The 21,131-nt window shown below is 43.1% G+C and overlaps 2 protein-coding genes and 1 non-coding gene across 3 annotated transcripts in view; 2 read left to right on the forward strand and 1 right to left on the reverse strand.

Moving 5' to 3' along the window:
- Window positions 1-4,659, forward strand: part of Hat1 (histone acetyltransferase 1) — a 56,418-nt gene extending 51,759 nt beyond the window's left edge. The window contains exon 11 of the mRNA XM_036184463.1: window positions 4,308-4,659. Within this exon, the coding sequence (XP_036040356.1) occupies window positions 4,308-4,475 (168 nt within the window). The 3' untranslated portion in view covers window positions 4,476-4,659. The remainder of the gene's footprint in view (window positions 1-4,307) is intronic.
- Window positions 4,660-16,378: 11,719 nt separating this feature from the next.
- LOC118583256 lies at window positions 16,379-16,483 on the reverse strand. Its single transcript, XR_004944846.1, has one exon. It is a non-coding gene; the product is annotated as a U6 spliceosomal RNA (small nuclear RNA).
- A 3,437-nt stretch (window positions 16,484-19,920) lies between these two features.
- The window catches only part of Metap1d (methionyl aminopeptidase type 1D, mitochondrial), an 81,083-nt gene continuing 79,872 nt past the window's right edge, over window positions 19,921-21,131 (forward strand). Inside the window, exon 1 of the mRNA XM_036184465.1 lies at window positions 19,921-20,053. The gene's annotated coding sequence lies outside the window, so the exon portion shown is untranslated. The remainder of the gene's footprint in view (window positions 20,054-21,131) is intronic.

A 21,131-nucleotide genomic window follows, 5' to 3' on the forward strand; every position in this document is an offset into this window, starting at 1 on the left:
CAGAGACTGGAAGATGGTGTTGGATCCCCTAGAACTGCAGTTAACAGGTGCTAGGAACTGAACTTTGGTCCTCTGTAGTATCCAGTGCTCTTAACTACTACGCCATACTTCTATCCCATTAACCGTTATATACTTATCACTGTTTAAGAAAGAAGAGCTAGACAGTAACAGATACGGGAAAGTCCAAATCATTTTGTTAGATTGAAGAAGAAAATATTGTTCCATTAGTTACAGAACTGTCATTCTTTTCCAACATGAGCTATAAATGTTTTTTTAACCACTTAAAAACTGACAGAGTTGTTGTTGTTGTTGGTGTGTGTGTGTGTACATCTTTTAAAAACCTGAATGCCCAGACTCATCCTTAATAGATTATCTTACTTGTTCTTTCACATTTCTTGTTCAGTTTGCCAGATATTTTTGCATGCTTTTTCTTAAAAGTCTCTTTAGAAGTTCCTTTTTTATACATTCTTTTAAACCTTGATATGTATGGGATAGGAAGTAGCTCCATCAGTAAAGCCTTATATAAGCACGAGAACCTGAGATTAACTCCAGAACCCATGAAAAATGCTTGGGTGGTGCTCACTGCTTAATAGGAGATCTTGGGGAACTGGAGACAAGAGGATCCCTGGGGCTTGCTGGCCGGCCATCTTAGCTTAATTAGTGAGCTCTAGGACAGTATTTCTAAGTATCCTATGTTATCCTTGGGCATCCTCACATACAGATACTCATATAAACACACACCTTAAAAAACAAACTAACAAAGGGGCTGAAGAGATAGCCCAGCAGTTAAGAGCACTGGCTGCTCTTCCAGAGGTCCTGAGTTCAATTCCCAGTGACCACAATGGAGCTCACAACCATTCATAATGAGATTTGGTGCCCTCTTCTGGCCTGCAGGCATACATGCAGGCAGAACACTGTACACATAAATACATCTTTAAAAAACAAAACAAAACAAAACAAAGTCTTGGCCGGGCGGTGGTGGCACACGCCTTTAATCCCAGCACTCGGGAGGCAGAGGCGGGCGGATCTCTGAGTTCGAGGCCAGCCTGGTCTCCAAAAGGCACAAAGCTACACAGAGAAACCCTGTCTTGAAAAACCAAAAACAAAAAAAACCAGTCTTTAAGCTGGGCCGTGGTGGCATATACCTTTAATCCCAGCACTTGGGAGGCAGAGGCAGGCAGATCTCTGAGTTCGATGCCAGCCTGGGCTACAGAGTGAGATCCAGGAAAAGAGCAAAGCTACACAGAGAAACCTTGTCTTGAAAAGCCAAAAGAAAACAAAACAAGATTTGTAAGCTGGGTGTGGTAGCACATACCTGTGATTTCAGCACTTAAGTGGAAGCAGGGTGGCCAAGAGTTCAGAGTCTGTTTGGAGGTGTAGCTAAGTTGATAGAGTGCATTCATCTCTAGCATGCAGCCCTAGGTTTGACCACCTGAACCACATAAGTTGTGAGCAGTGGTGCACACTTGTAATCTAAGCACTCAGACACAGGAGGATCAGAAATTCAAGGTAATTCTCAACTGCATAGCAAATTTGAGGTTAGCCTGGGCTGAGACCTTGTCTCCAAACCTTAATTTATAACACATTTACACACATACAAAGTAGAAAATATAGCGTTTTTGTTTTGTTTTCAAGGCAGGGTTTCTCTGTGTAGCCCGGGCTGTCCTGGAACTCAGAGATCTGCCTGCCACTGCCTCCTGAAGAATATTAAAATGCCGTTTTTAATAATTTTAGTACATTTAAAAATATTAAAATGCAGTTTAACTCAAGCATCAAGTTTGTTTCTTGTGTGGTATAAGGCTTATCTCTGAGAGAACCTGGGTGTGTGTGCTTTTGATCCCAGATCTTGGGAAGTAGAGGCAGTTAGTAGGTCTCTCAAGTTCAGCCAAACAGAGCCTGTCAGGTAGGTAGGTAGGTATAGGTACTTAATGTATTAGTACAGATTTGTTTTAAAGCAATGAGCACATTTGCCTGGTATTTCACAATTACAAATAGTTTCGCTTTAAGAGACATTTATTAGTTGTAGAATGGGCTCTTAATGTGGTTTGAGTTGTTTTTATTCCTTTTGAAAGACTAAACAGACTTGGAACTCAGAATTGCAGAGACTGTTAGAGATTGGATCCTGGCTTCTTGGCTCACTGTCCCTGAGCTTGACCAAATGTTTAGCTTTGGCATTACTCTCCCTCCATCTAAGAACTTCTCTTAGAGTTGCTGGGATTATAAATTTATAGATCTAATTTTGGATGTCTGTAGGAAGTCAGTTTGTTTTATTGTTTTGTCTATCTACCTGTCTGTTTATCTGCCTATCTAAGGCCTAGGCTGGCCTTGAACTAATTGTATAACTGAGCATGACCTCAGCCTTGTGATCCTCCCGTCTTCACATCCTGGGTGCTGGAATTTAGGAGTTTACCCTACCCAGGACCTCATACATGCTAGGTGAGCACCGCCTCTGTAGTACCTGCTGCAGTGAAACAACTGCAGTGATCATCCTGACCACTCTGTCCAAAACCTGAGATGTCTGTCCATGAACCGGGAGTGAGGAGGCGTGCCAGCAGGACCTGTCAGTCTCCCCCATTCTCCAGTGCTGCCTTCCTGCGTCTGCCCTGCCCCTCCGCTTCTGACAGGAGCCTCGGATCTGAGTCGGTTGGCTTTGCACTATCTCAGGCATGAACTACTGCAGTAGCTTAGTCCTGCTGGTGGTGCCCATCCTGACTAGCCTGACACATAAAACTGTTACCAGTTACTTACTGCAAACGCCTCAGCATAGAAAGATCAATTTTTATAAAATAAGGAAGGCTTAATAAAATGTGCCATGAGCTAGTAGACTCAATAGTAAATGCTAGTTAATGTGTTGTATAAGTAGAACAGTTAAACTTAGTATGTCTATAAATATATACTTAGTAAGAAAACCTAGAAATGAGCACAGTGGCAGGAAACTGTCACTTTGGAATTGAAAACTAGTATAATTAGTGCTGAGGCAGCAGTTTAGCAGTAAAACTTGCTCAGTATGTGCAAGACTCTGGGTTTAGTCCCCAGCATCACAAAACTCTTCAAATTAGTGGTTTTACAAATGTGTGTCTGTAACATGAAAATACAAGTAAAACCATCTAAGACAGAAGGGACTAACAGGAATGAGGGACTGTGCTCCATATGCAGTATATACATTATGGCTAGAGGTGGATCTCTGGCTAAGAGCACTGGCTGTTTTCTAGAGGACTCTGCTCCGATTTCTAGCACCCACATGGCTGCTTATAACTATGGAGTCTGTAACTCCAGCTCCAGGGGATCCAACGCCCTCTTCTGATCTCCCTGGGTACCACACTCATACACAAAATTAAAGAACAACAAAAAACTGGATATGTGTGTGATTTTTAATTTTAAAAAAGGATTATTGGCAGGCATGTGGCACATGCCTATAATTCTGGCACTTGGGTTGCTGATGTAGGAGAATTGCAAGTTCAAGGCTAACCTTGGCTACAGAGCAAGATTATTCTTTAATGAGGTAGAATTACATTCATTATATTAATAGATTCTCTCAGACAAGTCTATGCTCCTGGAATAAATTCTACTTGATCATGATATATTATTTTATACTTTCATTATTGAATTTTTAGAAATAAGTAATCGTTTTACAGTAAAATAATAGCTGTACATCATGTCAGTTATCTTCAACTAATGTATTTTATTTATTTAAGGAATGTTTGAGTATCTCCACTGAGTAAGCAGGCACTCTAATACTCAGTTATATGCCCAGCTCTGGCAACTTGTTATTGTTTATAGTTTTTGTTTCTGATTTGTTTTTTGAGATCAGGTCTTATAGCCCAGGATAGCGTTGAATTCCTGACTCTTCCTCCTAAGTGCTGAGATTGTAAGTGTGCACCATCACTCCTAGCTCAGGGCTGGTTACTAGCCACATGTATGTATTTACCACCATTTGACACAAGTACGAGGTCTTGTTAACTCTTTAGAAGTCCATTGTTTCCTTAATGAAGAACCTGCTTAGGACAGAATTGGGCACATTGCCACTATTATTTTTTAATTTATTTATTTTATGTGTGTATGCCTAGGTTTATTCATAAGACTGCAGAGTTTCAGGAGAGGGTATTGGATCCCCTAGAACTGGAGTTACAGGTGGTTGTGAGCTGCCATGTGGGTGCTGGAAATTGAACCCAGGCCCTCTAAGGATACTCAGTGCTTTGAACTGCTGAGCCATGTCTAGTCTCGCTACTTCACACTTAAGGCTTAAAATTGTAGCTGTATAAGCAAAGGCTTTCTTTGTCTAAAAAACAATAATTGTTGCTTCTTAGAAAAAGCAGAGAGATCTTGCCAAGATGAGGAAATGCTTGAGACCGGAAGAGCTGACCAACCAGATGAACCAGATAGAAATAAGTGTGCAGCATGAGCAGCTGGAAGAGCGCTTCCAGGAGCTGGTGGAGGACTACCGGCGTGTCATTGAGAGACTGGCTCAAGAGTGACTGGCTCCTGCTCCCCAGGACACCTGCAGATTGCTGTGCATTGTGCTGTGAAACCTGATGACCCGAAAGTTATCTATTGTTCTCCTTAGTGGAATATGCCTTCTGAGAGATTGTATATTTTAAAATACTGTCTAGAGTTTATGAACATATATTACATTAATAAAAGATGGCTTGTGAAATACCACTGCTCTCCTTTTTGTTGTTGTTGTTGTTTTTCAAGATAGGGTTTCTCTGTATAGTTTTGGTGCCTGTCCTGGATCTCACTCTGTAGCCCAGGCTGGCCTCGAACTCACAGAGATCCGCCTGCCTCTGCCTCCCGAGTGCTGGGAGTAAAGGTGTGAGCTATCACCGCCCAGGCCCACTGCTCTCTTCTTAAAGAGTATGATAGGTAATTGGTGGTATATTAAGGTATACTGTGCTTAAGGATTTAAGATAAATCTTTTCAGTTTTACTAAAACCTTACATTTTTAGTTGTGTTTGGTAGTGTACACCTGTAACCCAGCACTCAAGGCAGAAGCAGTACAGCCTAGGTTTCCATGTGAGACCTTGTCTCAAACAAAACCTAAAAAGCAGCTGGAGAGAGGGCTCAAAGAGTAAGTGCTCCCTGTGCAGCTGTGACAATGTGGGTGTCAGCACCCAGGTAAGAAACTGTCCAGCACACGCTTGCAGACCCCACTCTGGGAGAGTGGAAACAGGAGGGCTGCTGGAGGTTGCTGGCTTCCAGCCTAGCCAATAAAGCATAAACCCTGCCTCAGAGAACAAATTGAGCATCCCAGAGGCCCCCTGGCCCCTTCCTTTGGCCTCTGTGCACACACCCACAAAAGAATACCTCAAGCCAAAAGCACCTTACATTTTTTGGGGCGGTGGTGGCACATGCCTTTAATCCCAGCACTTGGAAGGCAGAGGCAGTCTGATCTCTGAGTTCGAGGCCAGCCTGGTCTACAGAGCGAGTTCCAGGAAAGGCGCAAAACTACACAAAAAACCCTGTCTCGAAAAACCAAAAGCACCTTACATTTTTAAAGTTTTAATTATTCCCTATCTTTAAAACATGCTTCTTTGGGTTTTCTTAGTAGTCTTGATTTTCCTGTCTGGCATTAGTTTTTAATGTCATCTTACAAGGTGATGGGTTTCTTTATATCTTCTTGTGCGCTTTTGTTGGTCCTCTCTCCACTTCTACTTCCCCATAGGAGTTTTCTACATTGGAAATATAGAAACTTAGAAAAACTCCTGCTTGTCTTTACTGCTTATTTTGGGTTAAGGGAAACCAGAAACTAGGTGCTGTAGCAGGAATCTTAAAAAGTTCTTATTAATAAAGTCAAACCTGAGGCCAGTTATTGGGATGAACGCTGGAAGATCAAAGAGACAGAACAAGCCACAGCTACTTCACCTCACCAGTTCCTCAGCTGGTCTTGTTTCCTGAGACTGCAAGCTTCTGAGTCCTCATCCAAATGGATCTCAGCTGAACTGTTGCTTAAAAGCCTAAAAGCTTAACCAGCCAAATGCTAAACCAGCCAAATACTTCTTGTTTCTGGTTTTCATGCCTTATATATCTTTCTCTTTCTGCCGTCACTCCCTGGGATTAAAGGCTTGAGTCATCATGCCTGGCTGTTTCCTATGTGGCCTTGAACTCTCAGAGATCCACAGGGATTTTTCTGCCTCTGGAATGCTAGGATTAAAGGCATGTGCTACCACTGCCTATCCTCATGTTTAATATTGTGGCCGTCCTGTTCTCTGACCCCAGATAAGTTTATTAGCCTGCACAATATTTCGGGGAACACAATACCACCATAAGGTGCACCCTAAAACCTCAATGTTTAGCATCAAATATTAACTGAAGATAGGTATTAGCACAAAATATAAGTAATGTAAACATAACAAATATTATAAAAATACAATTTGAACCTAGCACTCAGGAGGAAGAGCTAGAAAGGTCATGACTTAAAGCCTGCCTGGGCTGTGTGACAAAAGCTTGTCACAAAGTAAAAAACTTACACCATGTGTAATATAAATGTGTATTTGTCAAGTATTTTCTGTAAGATTACCATGGTGCTGAAATACATCAAGAAGTTAATGACAAATTATTATTTAATAGTCATTTCTAATGAAGTAGAGTAAAATAAACTGCTTTATTTTATACAGAACTACGATAAGGGAAAGTCTGATGTTTAGAACGTACATCAGTAAACATGTTAACATCAAAAACAGGTATAAGGGCGCTGGAGAGATGGCTCAGCAGTGATCAACACACAGAGCTTACAGATCCCAGTTTAATACCCAGTACACGTATGGTAGCTCATAATTGTAATTCCAGTTCCAGGGGATCTGATGCCCTCTTCTGACCTCTGTGGGTACCAGGTAGGCATGTAGTTCACAGACATGCATGCAGGCAAACCACACAAAAAATTCAAGACTTTTTTTTTTTAATTGACTTACGCTATATTACTGATAGATGGAGTATAAAATGGAATATCCTAAATTTTTATGGGAAAAAAATACAAATAACGTGGGCCTAATGGAATTTTACACTAGCCTGTTGTGGGATAATCTTGTACACTGTGAAGATGTGTCACTCTGATTGGTTTAATAAAGAGATGAATGGCCAATAGCTAGGCAGGAGAGGACAGGTGAGATTTCCAGGGAGAGGGAGGAAGAGGAGGAATCTAGATGGAGATTTAAATTCACCAGCAGACTCGGAGCAAGTTGGACATGTCGTATTGAGAAGAGATAAAAGCCATGTGGCAGAATGTAGATTAATAGAAGCAGGTTAAATTGAGTTCTAAGAGCTCATTGGGGAAAAGCCTAAGCTAAGGCCAAGCTTTCATCATAATATGTCTCCGTGTCACTGGTGGGCTGGCAGTCCAAGACAGTCTGACCAGAAAGCTTGCTATACTAGCCATATCAACTACACTGCGTGTTAGAAAGACTGTAGGACAAAAATCTTCAAAGTTAAGCTACATCTAAATTACCAGTCAAGTCTGAGAGCAAAAAAAAAAACAAAAAAGATGGTTCTTAGAAATCTGAGACTAGAAAACTTACTTTGTGAAGATGCTATTCAGAGATCCATGGGAGCAGCATAGAGGCAAAAATCGAAGAGCTTGAAGGATGAGAAGCTCAAGAATGGGGGCGGGGCGGGAGATGTAGCTCAGAGGCAGATTGTCTACCTAGCTTCAATATCCAAAGTAGCTTTAAAATTTAAGTTTAAGGAATAAAACGCTGTCACATTTTTAGGATGGTTTGTGATCCATGGTTTGAATATGAAACTTCCTCCACAGATTCATGCACCAGATGCTTGGTCATAAACTGGTAACATTTTTATTTTCTTTTTTATTTATTTATTTTGGTTTTTCGAGACGGGGTTTCTCTGTAGCTTTGGATCCTGTCCTGGACTAGCTCTGTAGACCAGGCTGGTCTCGAACTCACAGAGATATACCTGCCTCTGCCTCCCAAGTGCTAGGATTACAGGCATGAGCCACCACCGCCTGGCTGACATTATTTTTAGAAGTGAAGAAAACTTCAGGAAGTTGGGACCAGCTAGAAGAACTAGATCACTGGGGTCATGTCCTTGTACTTTATATTCTCTGGCCCTTTCTGGCCTCTTTGATTGCTTTCTGTAACCGGAAGAATAAGCTTCAAAGCCACTCATACCTACCAGCATGATGTTCTGTTCAAGGACACCATAGACTCAACCTTCAATTACCAAGAGCAACAACAACAAAAAGTCCTTTCCAACAGGTTGTTGCTCTCCAGTTATCATGCTACAACAGCAAACAGCCTAATTCAAGAAGAATAGCTAGCTAAATAAAGTATAATCGGTTATGTAGAAATGGGGTTTTGTCTTAATAAAAAACTATAAACCGTAAAAAAATAAAATAATAATAATAATAAAAAGCAAGATGAATCTCATTCCAATAAAAAGCCCCCAGGTGGCAAGTGGATAGAGAATGAAACCAGTCCAAACCGGAATAGGAAATCAGAACTCCAGGGGAAGAGGTACCTGAAAGCCGAAGTGCAAACGCCATCAACTATAGCTTCTTGGTTTTGAGCAGTAACTGAAAAGCAATGGTCCGAAGTGGTTGAGGAGGGTCAGACTGGGAAAGCACAGGACGGGACACCATTGCTTTTCATCATAAGCCTTGTAAGATGATCGGTCCATTTAAAAAATGCATACTATATACATGCTTCTTTGATATTAATCATATTTCTTTGTTTTTGAGACAGGCTTCACTAGGTACCCCCAGCTGTCCTTGATCTCATGTAGATCAAACTTCCCTGGAACTCACAGAGCTCAGCCTGCCTCTACTTCCGGAGTGCTTATTAAAGGTATATACCACCACACATAAAATTTAGTTTAAGCATTATTATATTCTTCAGTAGCTGGTTTCTATATGACTGTCAAAGAAAAAAATCAAAAGGCACAGAAAAATTCTAAGGATTAACTGAAGTAAATAAACAGAGCCTTTCCATACGGGTATATAACAATTAGTATTTCCTCAGACTTCACAAATAAAGCAGAATACACTAGGTGAAGAAATTTAACAACAGCCTGGTTTGATGGAGCATGCCTTCTTTCAGTCCTAGCATTTGGGAGGCAGAGCAGAGAACATCTCTGAGTTCACCATCAGCTTTGTCTACACAGTGAGTTCCAGGCAAGTCAAGGATACATAGTGAGACCATGTCTCTCCACAACAAACAAAAAACAATAACACACACAAAAAAACACTAGGGTTGGGGATTTAGCTCAGTGGTAGAGCGCTTGCCTAGCAAGCGCAAGGCCCTGGGTTTGATCCTCAGCTCCAATAAAAAAAATTGCGGGTGGATGAGGTGGCCCAGTGGGTAATGCAGCTTGGCATGGAGCACGAGAACCTGAACTCAATTCCAGAGACCCCACACAATGACAGGAGAAAACTGACTCCTACAAGGTGCCTGTCTGACCAACACCTTCCCCCCACCAAGTGTTGGTGAGACAGCTCAGTGATTAAGATCACTGGCTGCTCTTCCAGAGGACCCATGTTCAGTTTCCAACAATCACAGGGTGGCTCACAACCATCTGTAACTCTAGTTCCAGGGGATCTGATGCCCTCTTCTGGCCTCCTCGGGCACCAGGCATGTGTGTGGTGCACAGACATACATGTAAGCAAAACACCCATACACATAAACATTGAAAAATAAATAAAAATCATTAAAAATTATAAGGAAGAACTATTTCCATCCTAGACACTCTGGTGCCATGAACAGTGAACACTAGTAATACAGCTAAAGCTTTGAAAGTTAACATAATTTGATGGCTTTTCATGAGCACTGGGGAAATAGACAGCAATAGAAATGAAATGGATTCACTTGTGGATGAGTTACTGTAAGAAACTATAAGAAGCCGGTGGGTGTTGCACACCTTTAATCCCAGTACTCAGGAGGAGGCAGACGCTGGCAGATCTCAGAGTTTGAAACCAGCCAGCCTGGTCTACAGAGAAAGTTCCAGGACAGCCAGGGCTACACAGAAAAGCTCTGCCTCGGAAAAACAAAACAAAACTACAAGGAATGCCTTAGACACAGTTAAACTGTTTTTCAATTTCCAATTGTGTTTACTGATACACCGTTTACTATAGCCAAATTACAGAACCAGCCTGGATGCCCCTTCCCTTTTTAGATGAATGAATAATGACATGTAGATACACACAATAGAGTTTTATTCGACCATAAAGAAAAGTGAAATTGGTTCATTTGAAAAAAAAAAAAATGGCTAGAACTGAAGATCATCATGTTAGGGGAAATAAACCATGTGATAAGAGAGGTCTAAAGGAACAAGAAGGGTTAATGAGTGGAAAGAAAGACAAATACATATTCGTTCTCATATGTGGAACCTAGATTTACCAGCATACACACATATGACAGCCTGGACTTGAGAGCAAGTTCATGGACAGCCAAGGCTACGCAGAGAAACCCTGTCTAGAAAAACAAACGAACAAACAAACAAGTATTAAGACTTTTAAAAGGAAAAGCACCTTCCCACTATATCACAACATACACAGACTGGAAAAGGACTGCCTTTCCCCCAGCCTTCTCCCAGGCCCTTGTGGTCTCCTTGGAATTCAGTGGGGCCAGAGCTGCAGTCTGTGAGCTTTGCAGCAATCTCCAGTTCTGGGGTTTTTTTGTTTTGTTTTGTTTTGTTTTGTTTTGTTTTATTTTTTGTTGTTGTTTTTTGACACAGAGTTTCTTTATGTACCTTTGGCTTTCCTGGAACTAGCTCTGTAGACCAGGCTAGCCTCGAACTCAAGAAATCTGCCTGCCTTTGCTGGGATTAAAACTGTTTGCCACCACCACCACCCGACCCCTATCTCCAGTTCTTCATCTGCATTCTCCTGTCCATCTTAATGAAAGGCCAGTTGGAATTGTGCTCTGTTAAATCCTCAGGTCATCTAGACAGTCCTTTAAATGTGCAATGAACATTTGGGCAGGTGACCATGCTGAAGTCTTCAGCTGCTCCATTTGTCTGCCCGAGCCTCTGAATCGGCCTTTGTGAAGGCTGCTGGGCTGCCCAGCAAGGCTTGTTTTCCGTCTGCTCCTGCGGCAGCTGCCGCTTGCCTTTCTTTATTCTTTATCAAGCAAAAACAAGTGTGAATGCTTGTGCATCCAATGTAGAGAATGCACTCCAGGCAGCGTACTCCTGAGGCTGGAGCTGCCGGGAGCGCGGAGCTGCTTGTAGAATATGCCTTCTGCTCTGTATCCACAGCCTTAGTCTTGAATATAGAATTGGCCAAGGGAGGGAGCAGGTCTTGAAGCGGGGGAGCAGGTCTCAAGTGCACCATACAGCTTAGTTTTGCAGCGTGTGTGTGTGTGTGTGTGTGTGTGTGTGTGTGTGTGTGTGTGTGTGTAGGTGTGTGTGTGGGGTGTTAGTTTTCTATTATCAAATCCTTATTTTGTAACTTCCACGTTGCAGCTCCCAGGCCCTTTCCTTTTCTGAGACAGGGTCTGTTGTATAGCCAAGGCTGGCCTTGAACTGCTAATCCTCCTGCCTCGGCAGACCAAGTGCTGCTTACTAAAGTGTTTTGATTAACTGATCAAGGATTACAGTGTTTCATGCTTTTAAGAAGGAAATATTGACAATCACACACAGCCGGGTGGTGGTGGTGGTGCACATATTTTTTGAGACAGAGTTTCTCTGAGTAGCTTTGGCGCCTTTCCTGGAACTCACTCTGTAGACCAGGCTGGCCTGGAACTCACAGAGATCTGCCTGCCTCTGCCTTCCCAGTGCTGGGACTAAAGGCGTGTGCCATCACCGCCCTGGTGCACGCATTTAATCCCAGAACTTCAAAGCAGAAGCAGATGGATCTCTATGAGTTTGAGGCCAGTCTGGTCTACAGAGCTAGTTACAGGACAGCCAGGGCTACACAAAGAAACTGTCTTGAAAAACCAAAAAAAAAAAAAAAAAAAAAAAGGAGGAAGGAAGGAAGGAAGGAAGGAAGGAAGGAAGGGAAGGAAGGAAGGAAGGAAAGGAAGGGAAGGAAGGAAGGAAGGAAGGAAAGGAAGGGAAGGAAGGAAGGAAGGAAGGGAAGGAAGGAAGGAAGGAAGGAAAGGAAGGGAAGGAAGGAAGGAAGGAGAGGAAGGGAAGGAAGGAAGGAAGGAAGGAAGGAAAGGAAGGGAAGGAAGGAAGGAAAGAAAGGAAGGAAGGAAGGGAAGGAAGGAAGGAAGAAGGAAGGAAGGAAGGAAGAAGGAAGGGAAGGAAGGAAGGAAGAAGGAAAGAAGGAAGGAAGAAAGAAAGAAGTAAGAAGGAAGGAAGGAAGGAAGGAAGGAAGGAAGGAAGGAAGGAAGGAATCCCACACCAATATTCAACCTCTGATATTAATGGCCAAATGAACTGTCTTACACTGTCCTAAGGGGACCATATGTTTCAAATCAAGCACACTAAATATTTAACAACAAACAAGAGAATATGCCATGATGGAAAAATACAAGTGCAATATGCACAGAAAAAGGTCTTGAGGATAAACATCTCATTAACTATCATTGCCTGGGAAACACATTGGGAGTTTTTTTTATTATTACTATTACGCATTCCTGTAATTTTGCAATGTTTTTAAGAGCAGATATTATACATGTGAACAGAGAAGAAGAAAAAACTCAGACGACTTTTTCCAAACTTGCAGCAAGGTGATCAAGAGAACACATCCACTCCATTCTTTTTCAAGTATGGCTTGGGGACACTAAAGAAAGCATCCGTGTCCTCTCCCTGTCTTTCTCCCATGCATCTTTGCAGGCGGTAAAGGAGATGCAGCAGGTGCAATGTTCTGCAATCTGTGCCTTTTAAGTTCCAAATTATTCTCAGCTCTTGTCTCCCAGAGATGGCTACAATTTGTAATATCCTTACATTTGACATTGCTCAATGGAGCTTATGGCTTAGTGTTTTGTGATGGATGGTCTAGTGACCACGTGAATCTCAGCTTTCCAATGATGGTAAAAAGAAAAACATTATACCTCTTTGGAGCCTAGAGTGAGCACTTGTGTGTTTAGTGATCAATAACTATATTTTCCTGGAAACTCTCCCCCTACTACAAATGGAAATTTTCTTTCTCCAAAAATACATAAGCAAGGGCTACTTCCCCAGGAGTCATCAGCTGGGGAATATAGCAGATTCTAATTGTTCACACTTTTATTTAGAACTCACTGGACAAACGCATAATTTTTTTGCCTGTTTGTTTGAGATGGGATGTCAGATAAGCCATGTTTCAGGAGATTTGTTTGTGATGTTCTCCAACACTGCCAACGAACCATAGAGTTCTGGCCCACTCAGAGGAAGAGAAAGGGACACAGATGCACAGTCTTTTTGCACTGGTTAGGTGAAGAAGATGGTCAGATGGTCATTTCTCCATCACTCTGTGGACCTATTAGGTTTATTCTCTAATATTTGACTCACAAGCTTTATTTTATTTATGTTAATATTTATTTACTTTAATAAATAAAATATTTATTTATTTATTTTAATAAAACAATAAAAGAAGCCACAATAAGCCCAGGCTGGTCTTGAACTTGCTATGTAGGCTTGAGTTTCAGACCCTTCTGTCATGTTGGGATTATAGTCCTGAACCAAAATGACTGGTTTTATGAACCTGGGGCTTCTTGCATGTTAGGCGAGCACTCCAGCATCTGAGCTACATCCCCAGCTCTAGCAAAGGCATACAGCTCTGCTCAAATCTAACCAGCCTCAAGAGATGGGGAGGGTTAGAAAGCCTTGTCTCTCGTGTGTTACTATAGGTCCACAGGCAGCTCTGACCAAGGTAGGCAGTATTGTTAGAAAATGCTGGTACATTATCACCACTTGCAATTTCCCATGTTTTCAGGCTGACGTTTTAAACCAGCATGCAGGGAACAATGTTCTTGGTGTGCCTGGCACTAACTCCTTCGGGATAATGTTTTAGTTAAATTACCCTATCTGGTTCCATTCCAGTCCCCTACCCCTGAAGAATGCTCAAGAAGCCCAGCAGTGGGGGCGCACACCTTTAATCCCAGCACTCGGGAGGCAGAGGCAGGCCGATCTCTATGAGTTCGAGGTTAGCCTGGTCTACAGAGCTAGTTCCAGGATAGCCTGGGCTATACAGAGAAACCCTCACTAAAAAAAAAAAAAAAAAAAAAAAAAAAAAAAAACGATAAAAACAAACAAACAAATAAAAATAAAGAGGAAAGGAAAAGAAAAAAGAAAGCTCAAGAGAATGCAGCAAGGTAGCTGCTGGTCTCCTGTCCATGAATGTCTGGATTCTGAAATTCACTGAATTCCATGGGGTTGCTCAAGCAGAATAGGCTCACGGGACTTCATCTGCTTAGGAATTCTAGGACTGAGACAATACTGTGAGAGAGGAGGGCAGCAGAGTGACCATAACTCCTTTCCCTCTTGTCCTGGCCCGTCTGGGTCCTGCAGGATGAGCACAGATAACAAAGAGAAACCCACTTCACAACTGCCTCACACATGGCTTTGCTTTCCTCATGAAATGCGGAGCATTTACCTCTTTTCTCTAAAAGTACTTCTAGATGATTCAGGAACATATACATGATGATCTCAAAGAGCTGGTGGAGGACACGTTACATTCGGCCAACAAGTTTGTTAAAAGAGCACCACCACCCCCCAGACCACCTGCCCAGACATATAATTGCTCAATGCTGAACAAGGGGCCCAGCCAGTACAAAGACGGGTCTCCGCAATGCACAAAGAGTATGTTTATGCGGCACTCCTGGTTCATGGAAAGAAACGCTCATTTGGCTTAAAACATAAATAAATAAAGCATTTCTTCATTCTAAAATTGGACAAATTAAAGGGTAGGGTTGGAAATGTTCTTCTCCAGCCACAGAGTAAAAGGTTAAGAAATCAAATTGGAAAAAAAAAAAAAAAAAAAAAGCTAAGTTTTCAGGGGTAAATTCAGAGGGCAAAACTCAGAGGCAGGGTCAGAAAGAGTGAATGCAGCTAAGCCCAGATAACAAGGCCCGGGAAGCTATATGCACGTCCTCAGCACCAGTTTCCCCCAGTGGGTCAGGGAACCAGCTTTGGAGGAGTATTAGTTCACACTGCAGTCGCCCAGTTAGCGTTACAATGTTTCCATATGTGACAAATGTGTCTATGAATCTTGTCCCCGTTTGTTTTCTTTCGCTGTGATACGCACCAGGGCCCAAAGCAACCTGGGTTGGAAAGGGTGTGTTTCAGCTTACAGGTGTCCTCCATCATGAGGGTAAGTCAGAGAAGGAACTCAGGGCCAAGGCCTGCAGGCAGGAATTGAAGCAGAGGTCATGGAGAGGTGCTGCTTACTGGCTTGCTCCTCATGGCTTGCTCAGGCTGCTTCCTTACAGCACCCAGGACCACCAGCCCAGGGGTGTCGATCACCCACCGTGAGGTGGGCCATCCCACATCAATCACTAATCAAGAAAATGCCCCTACAGGCTTGCCTACAGGTAATTTTCTCAACGGAGACGATCCTCCTAGCAACTCTAGTTTAAGTCTAGTTAACAAAAATCCTCACAGGACAAATTTTGCCCTGTGGTGATCTGAATGAGAAATGTATCCCATAGGTTTGAGTGTTTGGACACTTGGTTCGCTGTTGGTGGCGCTGTTGGGGTTAGGTGATGCAGCCTTGCTGGAGGAAGAGGTAGGGCTTTAGGATGATAGAGCCTCCACCTACTTCCTGTTCACTCCGTCCACTACATCCTCCCTGCTTTAGACACCATGCCTGCTTGCTTGCTGCCACATGTCCCCACCATGAGGGACTCTAATCTCCCTGGAACTATAAACCAAACAAATTCTTCCTTCTGAAAGCTGCCTTGGTTGTGGGGTTTTCACAACAGCAACAGAAACATTACTAATACAGGCTCTTTTTACAATCTAGGTGCTGGCCTTGAACTCACTGAGAACCGCCTGCCTCTGCTTTCCAAGTGCTAGGATTAAAGGCGTGCGCCACCACCGCCCCCGACTACAGTCTAGGTTTACAAAACTACCTTCATTATGGGTAATCCTAGAAAACAGATGGGGCTCTAAATTGTGCCCTTCAAAGATTTACTGTATGTCTCACAATCCCTAGTGTATTGAAAACAATATTACACAAAACCAGTATAGTTAAAATTGATCACAAATTACACACAACTTTAGAAAAACTTGTGTGGCAGAAATCTTTTTTTTTTTAAGATTTATTAATTTATTATGCATACAGAAGAGGGCGCCAGATCACATTACAGATGGTTGTGAGCCACCATGTGGTTGCTGGGAATTGAACTCAGGACCTCTGGAAGAGCAGTTTGTGCGCTTAACTTCTGAGCCATCTCTCCAGCCCCAGAAATCTTTTTAATGTATTATTTTCACTGGTTTTTCATTTCTATTTAAAATTGTTTTCATACAATATATTTTGAGCATGTTCTCCCCCCTCCTCCCAACTAAAAATATGGAACACTTCATGACTTTGTACATCATTTGCACAGGGGCCATGTTAATCTTCTTTATATCATTCTAACCTTGGTATATGTGAAGCCAAAGGGAGCATGCATCCATCTTTAATACTAAGTAAAAGAAAAGGGTTGAATGTTTAGTTTTTCAAAAGCATGCATAGAAGAATTTCTGATTTATTTTTTAGATCAGTAATCACTAACAAGTCAACATGTTTTGTTCTGTTTTACACAGGGCTTCACTATGTAGCCCTGAATAGCCTGTAACTAGCTATTGTAGATCACATGGCCTTAAACTCAGTGATCTGCCTGCCTCTGCCTTCAGAGTGCTGGGATTAAAGGTATGCGATACCATGCCCAGCAAGTCTTGTGTGTGTGATATATATATATTTGTGCACATGCATGTGTGTGTACATGCCAATGACTGTCATATGCCCTTTTAGGTCACTTTCCAGGGTCTCTTATCCAACCTGGAGCTCATCACTTTGCTAGACTGGGTACCCAGCAACAAGTTCACCCAGACAAATTCCCTATATCTCATCTCCAGATACCTGTTGCTGCTGACATGTTTGTTTCTGAGACAAGATCTCCTGTGTCTAGCCTTGAACTTGTCAAGTAGCTAAGAATGATCTTGAACTTGAAAGGTTACTCTGACAATTTCATCCATCCATCCACTCAAACAATGTATCTTGATCATATCCATCCCAACTCCCTGATCAGGGACTTCTGACCTTCCTGTTGCTACCTCCTGAGTATTGGGATTGAAACATGTACCACTATGACCTTTTTATGTGGGGTACTGGGGATCAAACTCACGACTAGACAAGCACTGTGCAGGATGAGCTATACCTCTAACCCCACCATACTGAACTTACTGCAGACTTCCTCCACAGGATTCTACACAGATCATGCATTTGTTTTCCAAGGGCTGGTAAGCTACATTGCATGAGTACATCTTCTGTTTTAGATGTTTGAAATTGGGCTTTATACCTTCTGGTGCTTCACTGGGGATTCTAAGTTTCTTCTGCACATCTCCTAGCTTAGTACTCGACTGTCAGGCTCCTTTGCTACCCTCTGGGATTTCAGTTACACAGAGGACAGAAATCCTCTCCCTAGAAATGATCAGAGTTCGTAAGTAAAGGAGCTTGAAGGAAGCTACAAGAATATATTTGCCTTATAGCGCTGGAAGGCATGATGCATGCTGCTAGGGGAGAAAAACAGTCAATAGTTTTACTCAGCTGTGAACTCTGTAAGTTACAGTAATGACTGGCTTGGCTGACAACATGGACCACTGGCGCAATAATGCCATGAATGTTATGGGAGCAACCAGTCATCTTTGAATGGGATTTAAGGTCCACTCCACAAGACAAAACACATGTATGGTACTGTTAACTAGGCCAGGCGTCCATGACTGTGTAGGTCATAGACTCTATGGGGAGAATATACTACTACTCTGCTAAATAGACATGGCATTAAACTGCACCCTAAGATCTTATCTTTTTTTTTTCTTTTTCTCTATGTAGCCCTGGCTGTCCTGTAACTCATGCTATAGATCAGGCTGACCTCAAACATAGAAATCTGCCTGTCTCTGCCTCCCAAGTGCTGGGATTAAAGGCATGTGACACCAATGCCCAGCTCTAAGTTCTCTTTATACCCAGACATTAGTGCATTTCTTAACCTTCATAAGAGGAAGTTTCTTTTTGTAGTAGATGAAGATCAATATAAAGACTTACAACTGGTTAACATGCAAGAATAAGAGACTGTGCTCATCCCTAAATGGGACATTCGTGTTAGATTCTCTCGCTCCAAGGCTCAGGGAATCATCTCATCAGAGGGGAGTTACGGACAGACTCTAAGAGCTGGAGGTAGTGGGTGACTGCTCTCAAACGGTGTTTTCTTGACTCAACAGGCACGGGGCACACAAGAATTCACAGTGGCTATGACTATGTGCGCAAGGCCTAGCTAGCCAAGATATCAACAGGGATTAGGAGGAGGTCACAGAGTCCCACCCCCAGCTGAGGGTTGGCAATGGATGGCTCCTGGGGGGAGGGAGGACAGTTTCCCTCAGGGGTTCTGGCCCTGATAGGATACCTGTGCTCCAGTAGATGGCCCTACATTCAAGTGCATGCTGGCAGGATTAGGTGGATTCAGTGGGTTTAAAAAAACAAACAAACAAACAAACAAACAAAAAACAACCCACGAAGTTGGGAGGGAGAGTGGTGGGAGGGACGGGGTGGAGTAAGGGGGGGTGGGAGCTCTCGGAAGATGACAGGAATGAATTTGATCAAATCATATTATGTGCATTCTCAAACAAAAAGAAGGAGCTTGGATCAAGTGTCCTCAGACTTGAGGTTTATGATAAGTACAAAGGGTAAAACTTTAGAGCCTGTGACTTCACTTAAAGCCAAAGAGAGGTCCGTCGGGTGCTGAGGTGAGAAAGGGCTTGTGCTTCCCGTTAACTCATTTCTGAACTGGCTAACTTTCCATTGAGACTGTGAATTCTTTTCTGGCTTTTTGTTTTTGTTTGTTTGTTGTTTTGTTTTGTCTTGATACTATTATGTAGTCCTGGCTGTCCTGGAACTCACTATGTAGACCAGGCTGCCTTTGAACTCACAGAGATCCTCTGGACTCTGCCTCCTGAGTTCTGGGATTAAAGGTATCCACCACCATGCCGGTTCTGCATATGGAGTCTTAAAAATCAAAACATCAGCACCTTCACAAAGAATCTTTTTGATCTTGACTGCATTCAAAGTCCAGAAACTACACCCACACTCTGGGCTCCTTCACCATACACATCTCGAGGTGTCCTGTTCTGTGCTGAGCACTGGAGGCTATCAAGATGGGTGACACACGGTCCATGACCGACTGGAATCCACATCAGGACAAGAGCAGAAGGTGATAAAAACGGGCAACAGTAGCATCGAAGATACACCAGCTGCCTTGCTTAACTCATACTTGACTTTCCATGGGGTTCAGCTGTGGGCTATGCATATTGACAGGGTTATCCTTTAAATGTCTAAAGGCACACCACCAGTTAATACTGCCAAGCAGGACGTGTAATCGGGGAAAGAGAAATCCCCTGAGGGCACCCACTGGAGCACACAGGTGTCTTAGCTATTCTATTCTGGAGTCTCTGCTGAGTAATTTAGGTTCTAACATAGCGAGGGGCAGCTGATCGGTTTGAACCAAATTCTACCTTTCAACTAACTGCCGTGAAATAAAGTGTAAGAGAGTGGAAGACGATGCAAAGTGCTATGTTGCACACTGAATTGTGTTCTTTCTCCAGCCCAACTGGAACGTTTCATGTTTCCATGCACCAAAATGTTGATGCTATAAATACTGGAGGCCACACTTACCTGACCGTTTTCTTCCATCCTAGATGAGTGCGAGGGCGCAGAGCAAGAGCTGCGGCGGGAGCCAGCCTCGCGTGGCGAGAGCGAGCTGGCCGCAGATGGGGCTGCTGCTAGTCGAGACACCAGAGCCACTAGTTAACCTGGGCTCCCGCTGTCGGTCTCACGCGCACGCGCACTCCCCTCCGGCTGCATCAGCGCCTCTGGGTTTGGGTAGCGCTGCTGCTCCAGTGGGCGGAGCTGCGAGGCCCTCTGCTGGCCACGTGACCGGAGCCAACATGGCGGCGCCCATCGGCGTCCACCTGCTCGTCCGCGGAGGTAAGCGAGCGGAATGCGACCGCTCCAGGCCTGCGAGGCCTAGAGATACATCCGCGCGTGGACTTGGTACGCACGTGCGTCCTTTCAGTCAGACCCACGCACACGATACACACTGGCGCGCTGCATTAACACAGACACACATTTGTCCACTCCTTTCCTGGACCATGTCGCTGAGTGGTTAGTCCTTGAGATTTGCGGGTCATTGCCTAAAGTTTTCTCATCCCGTTTTGCTTGTGGGATTAGGGTTACAGACATCTATACCGGCGACGACTGTGAAATGCGCCTGGACACGCGGTTTAGTGCTGTTGTATTGGCATGTCTTTTTGAGAAACTTGTAAAATGTGATTACTCTCATGATAACTCAAAAGAACTAACGATGCCCGAGTCCGTTCCAAACAGGTGCGTTCGCATGAATCATGGTTGAATTAGTATACGTTTTGACTCTTTGCTGGAAAGAACTCAGAAATTGGTTCAAGGACGAGGAAAAAGGAGCACCAACAACTTGAGGGACTACTTAAGAGCCAGGCACATAGAAACGGTTTTAGGAGGTAATATTTTCATAGTAATACTCAGCACTTACTGTATGCCAACTCAGATTAACTTAACACAGTCACCTTGTGTGACAGCAGATACCTACATCTTTGTGTGTGTATATGCGTATCTAAGGATATGTAAAAAGGGTTGAGTTAACATGGAATAGTATCCTCAAAACATATTGTTGGGAAAAAGCAAGTTGTAGGACAATTTCCTTGCTTTTAAAATTACATGTATTTGCCTATTTATTGTGTAAGTGTGTGCTTAAGCAGGTGCCAAGGTGTGCAATAAAGGCCTTTAGAGAACTTTGGGGACTTCTCTTTCCATCACCTGGGTCCCAGAGATTGAACTCAAGTCATCCAGCTTGGTAGTAACACTTTTGCCCATTGAACAGTCTTACTGGTCCAGTTTAGCTTAAAGCAACCCCCGTTTGTGAAGTCAGATACCCATATATTGGTGTGGATGTGTGCATCTAAGTTTGTAATACATACAGAGAATGACACACATTCCCAGTGTTGTGAAATAAAATACTCAGTTTTTATGA

Source organism: Onychomys torridus, chromosome 4, assembly GCF_903995425.1.
Source record: "Onychomys torridus chromosome 4, mOncTor1.1, whole genome shotgun sequence".
Classification (NCBI taxonomy): domain Eukaryota; kingdom Metazoa; phylum Chordata; class Mammalia; order Rodentia; family Cricetidae; genus Onychomys; species Onychomys torridus.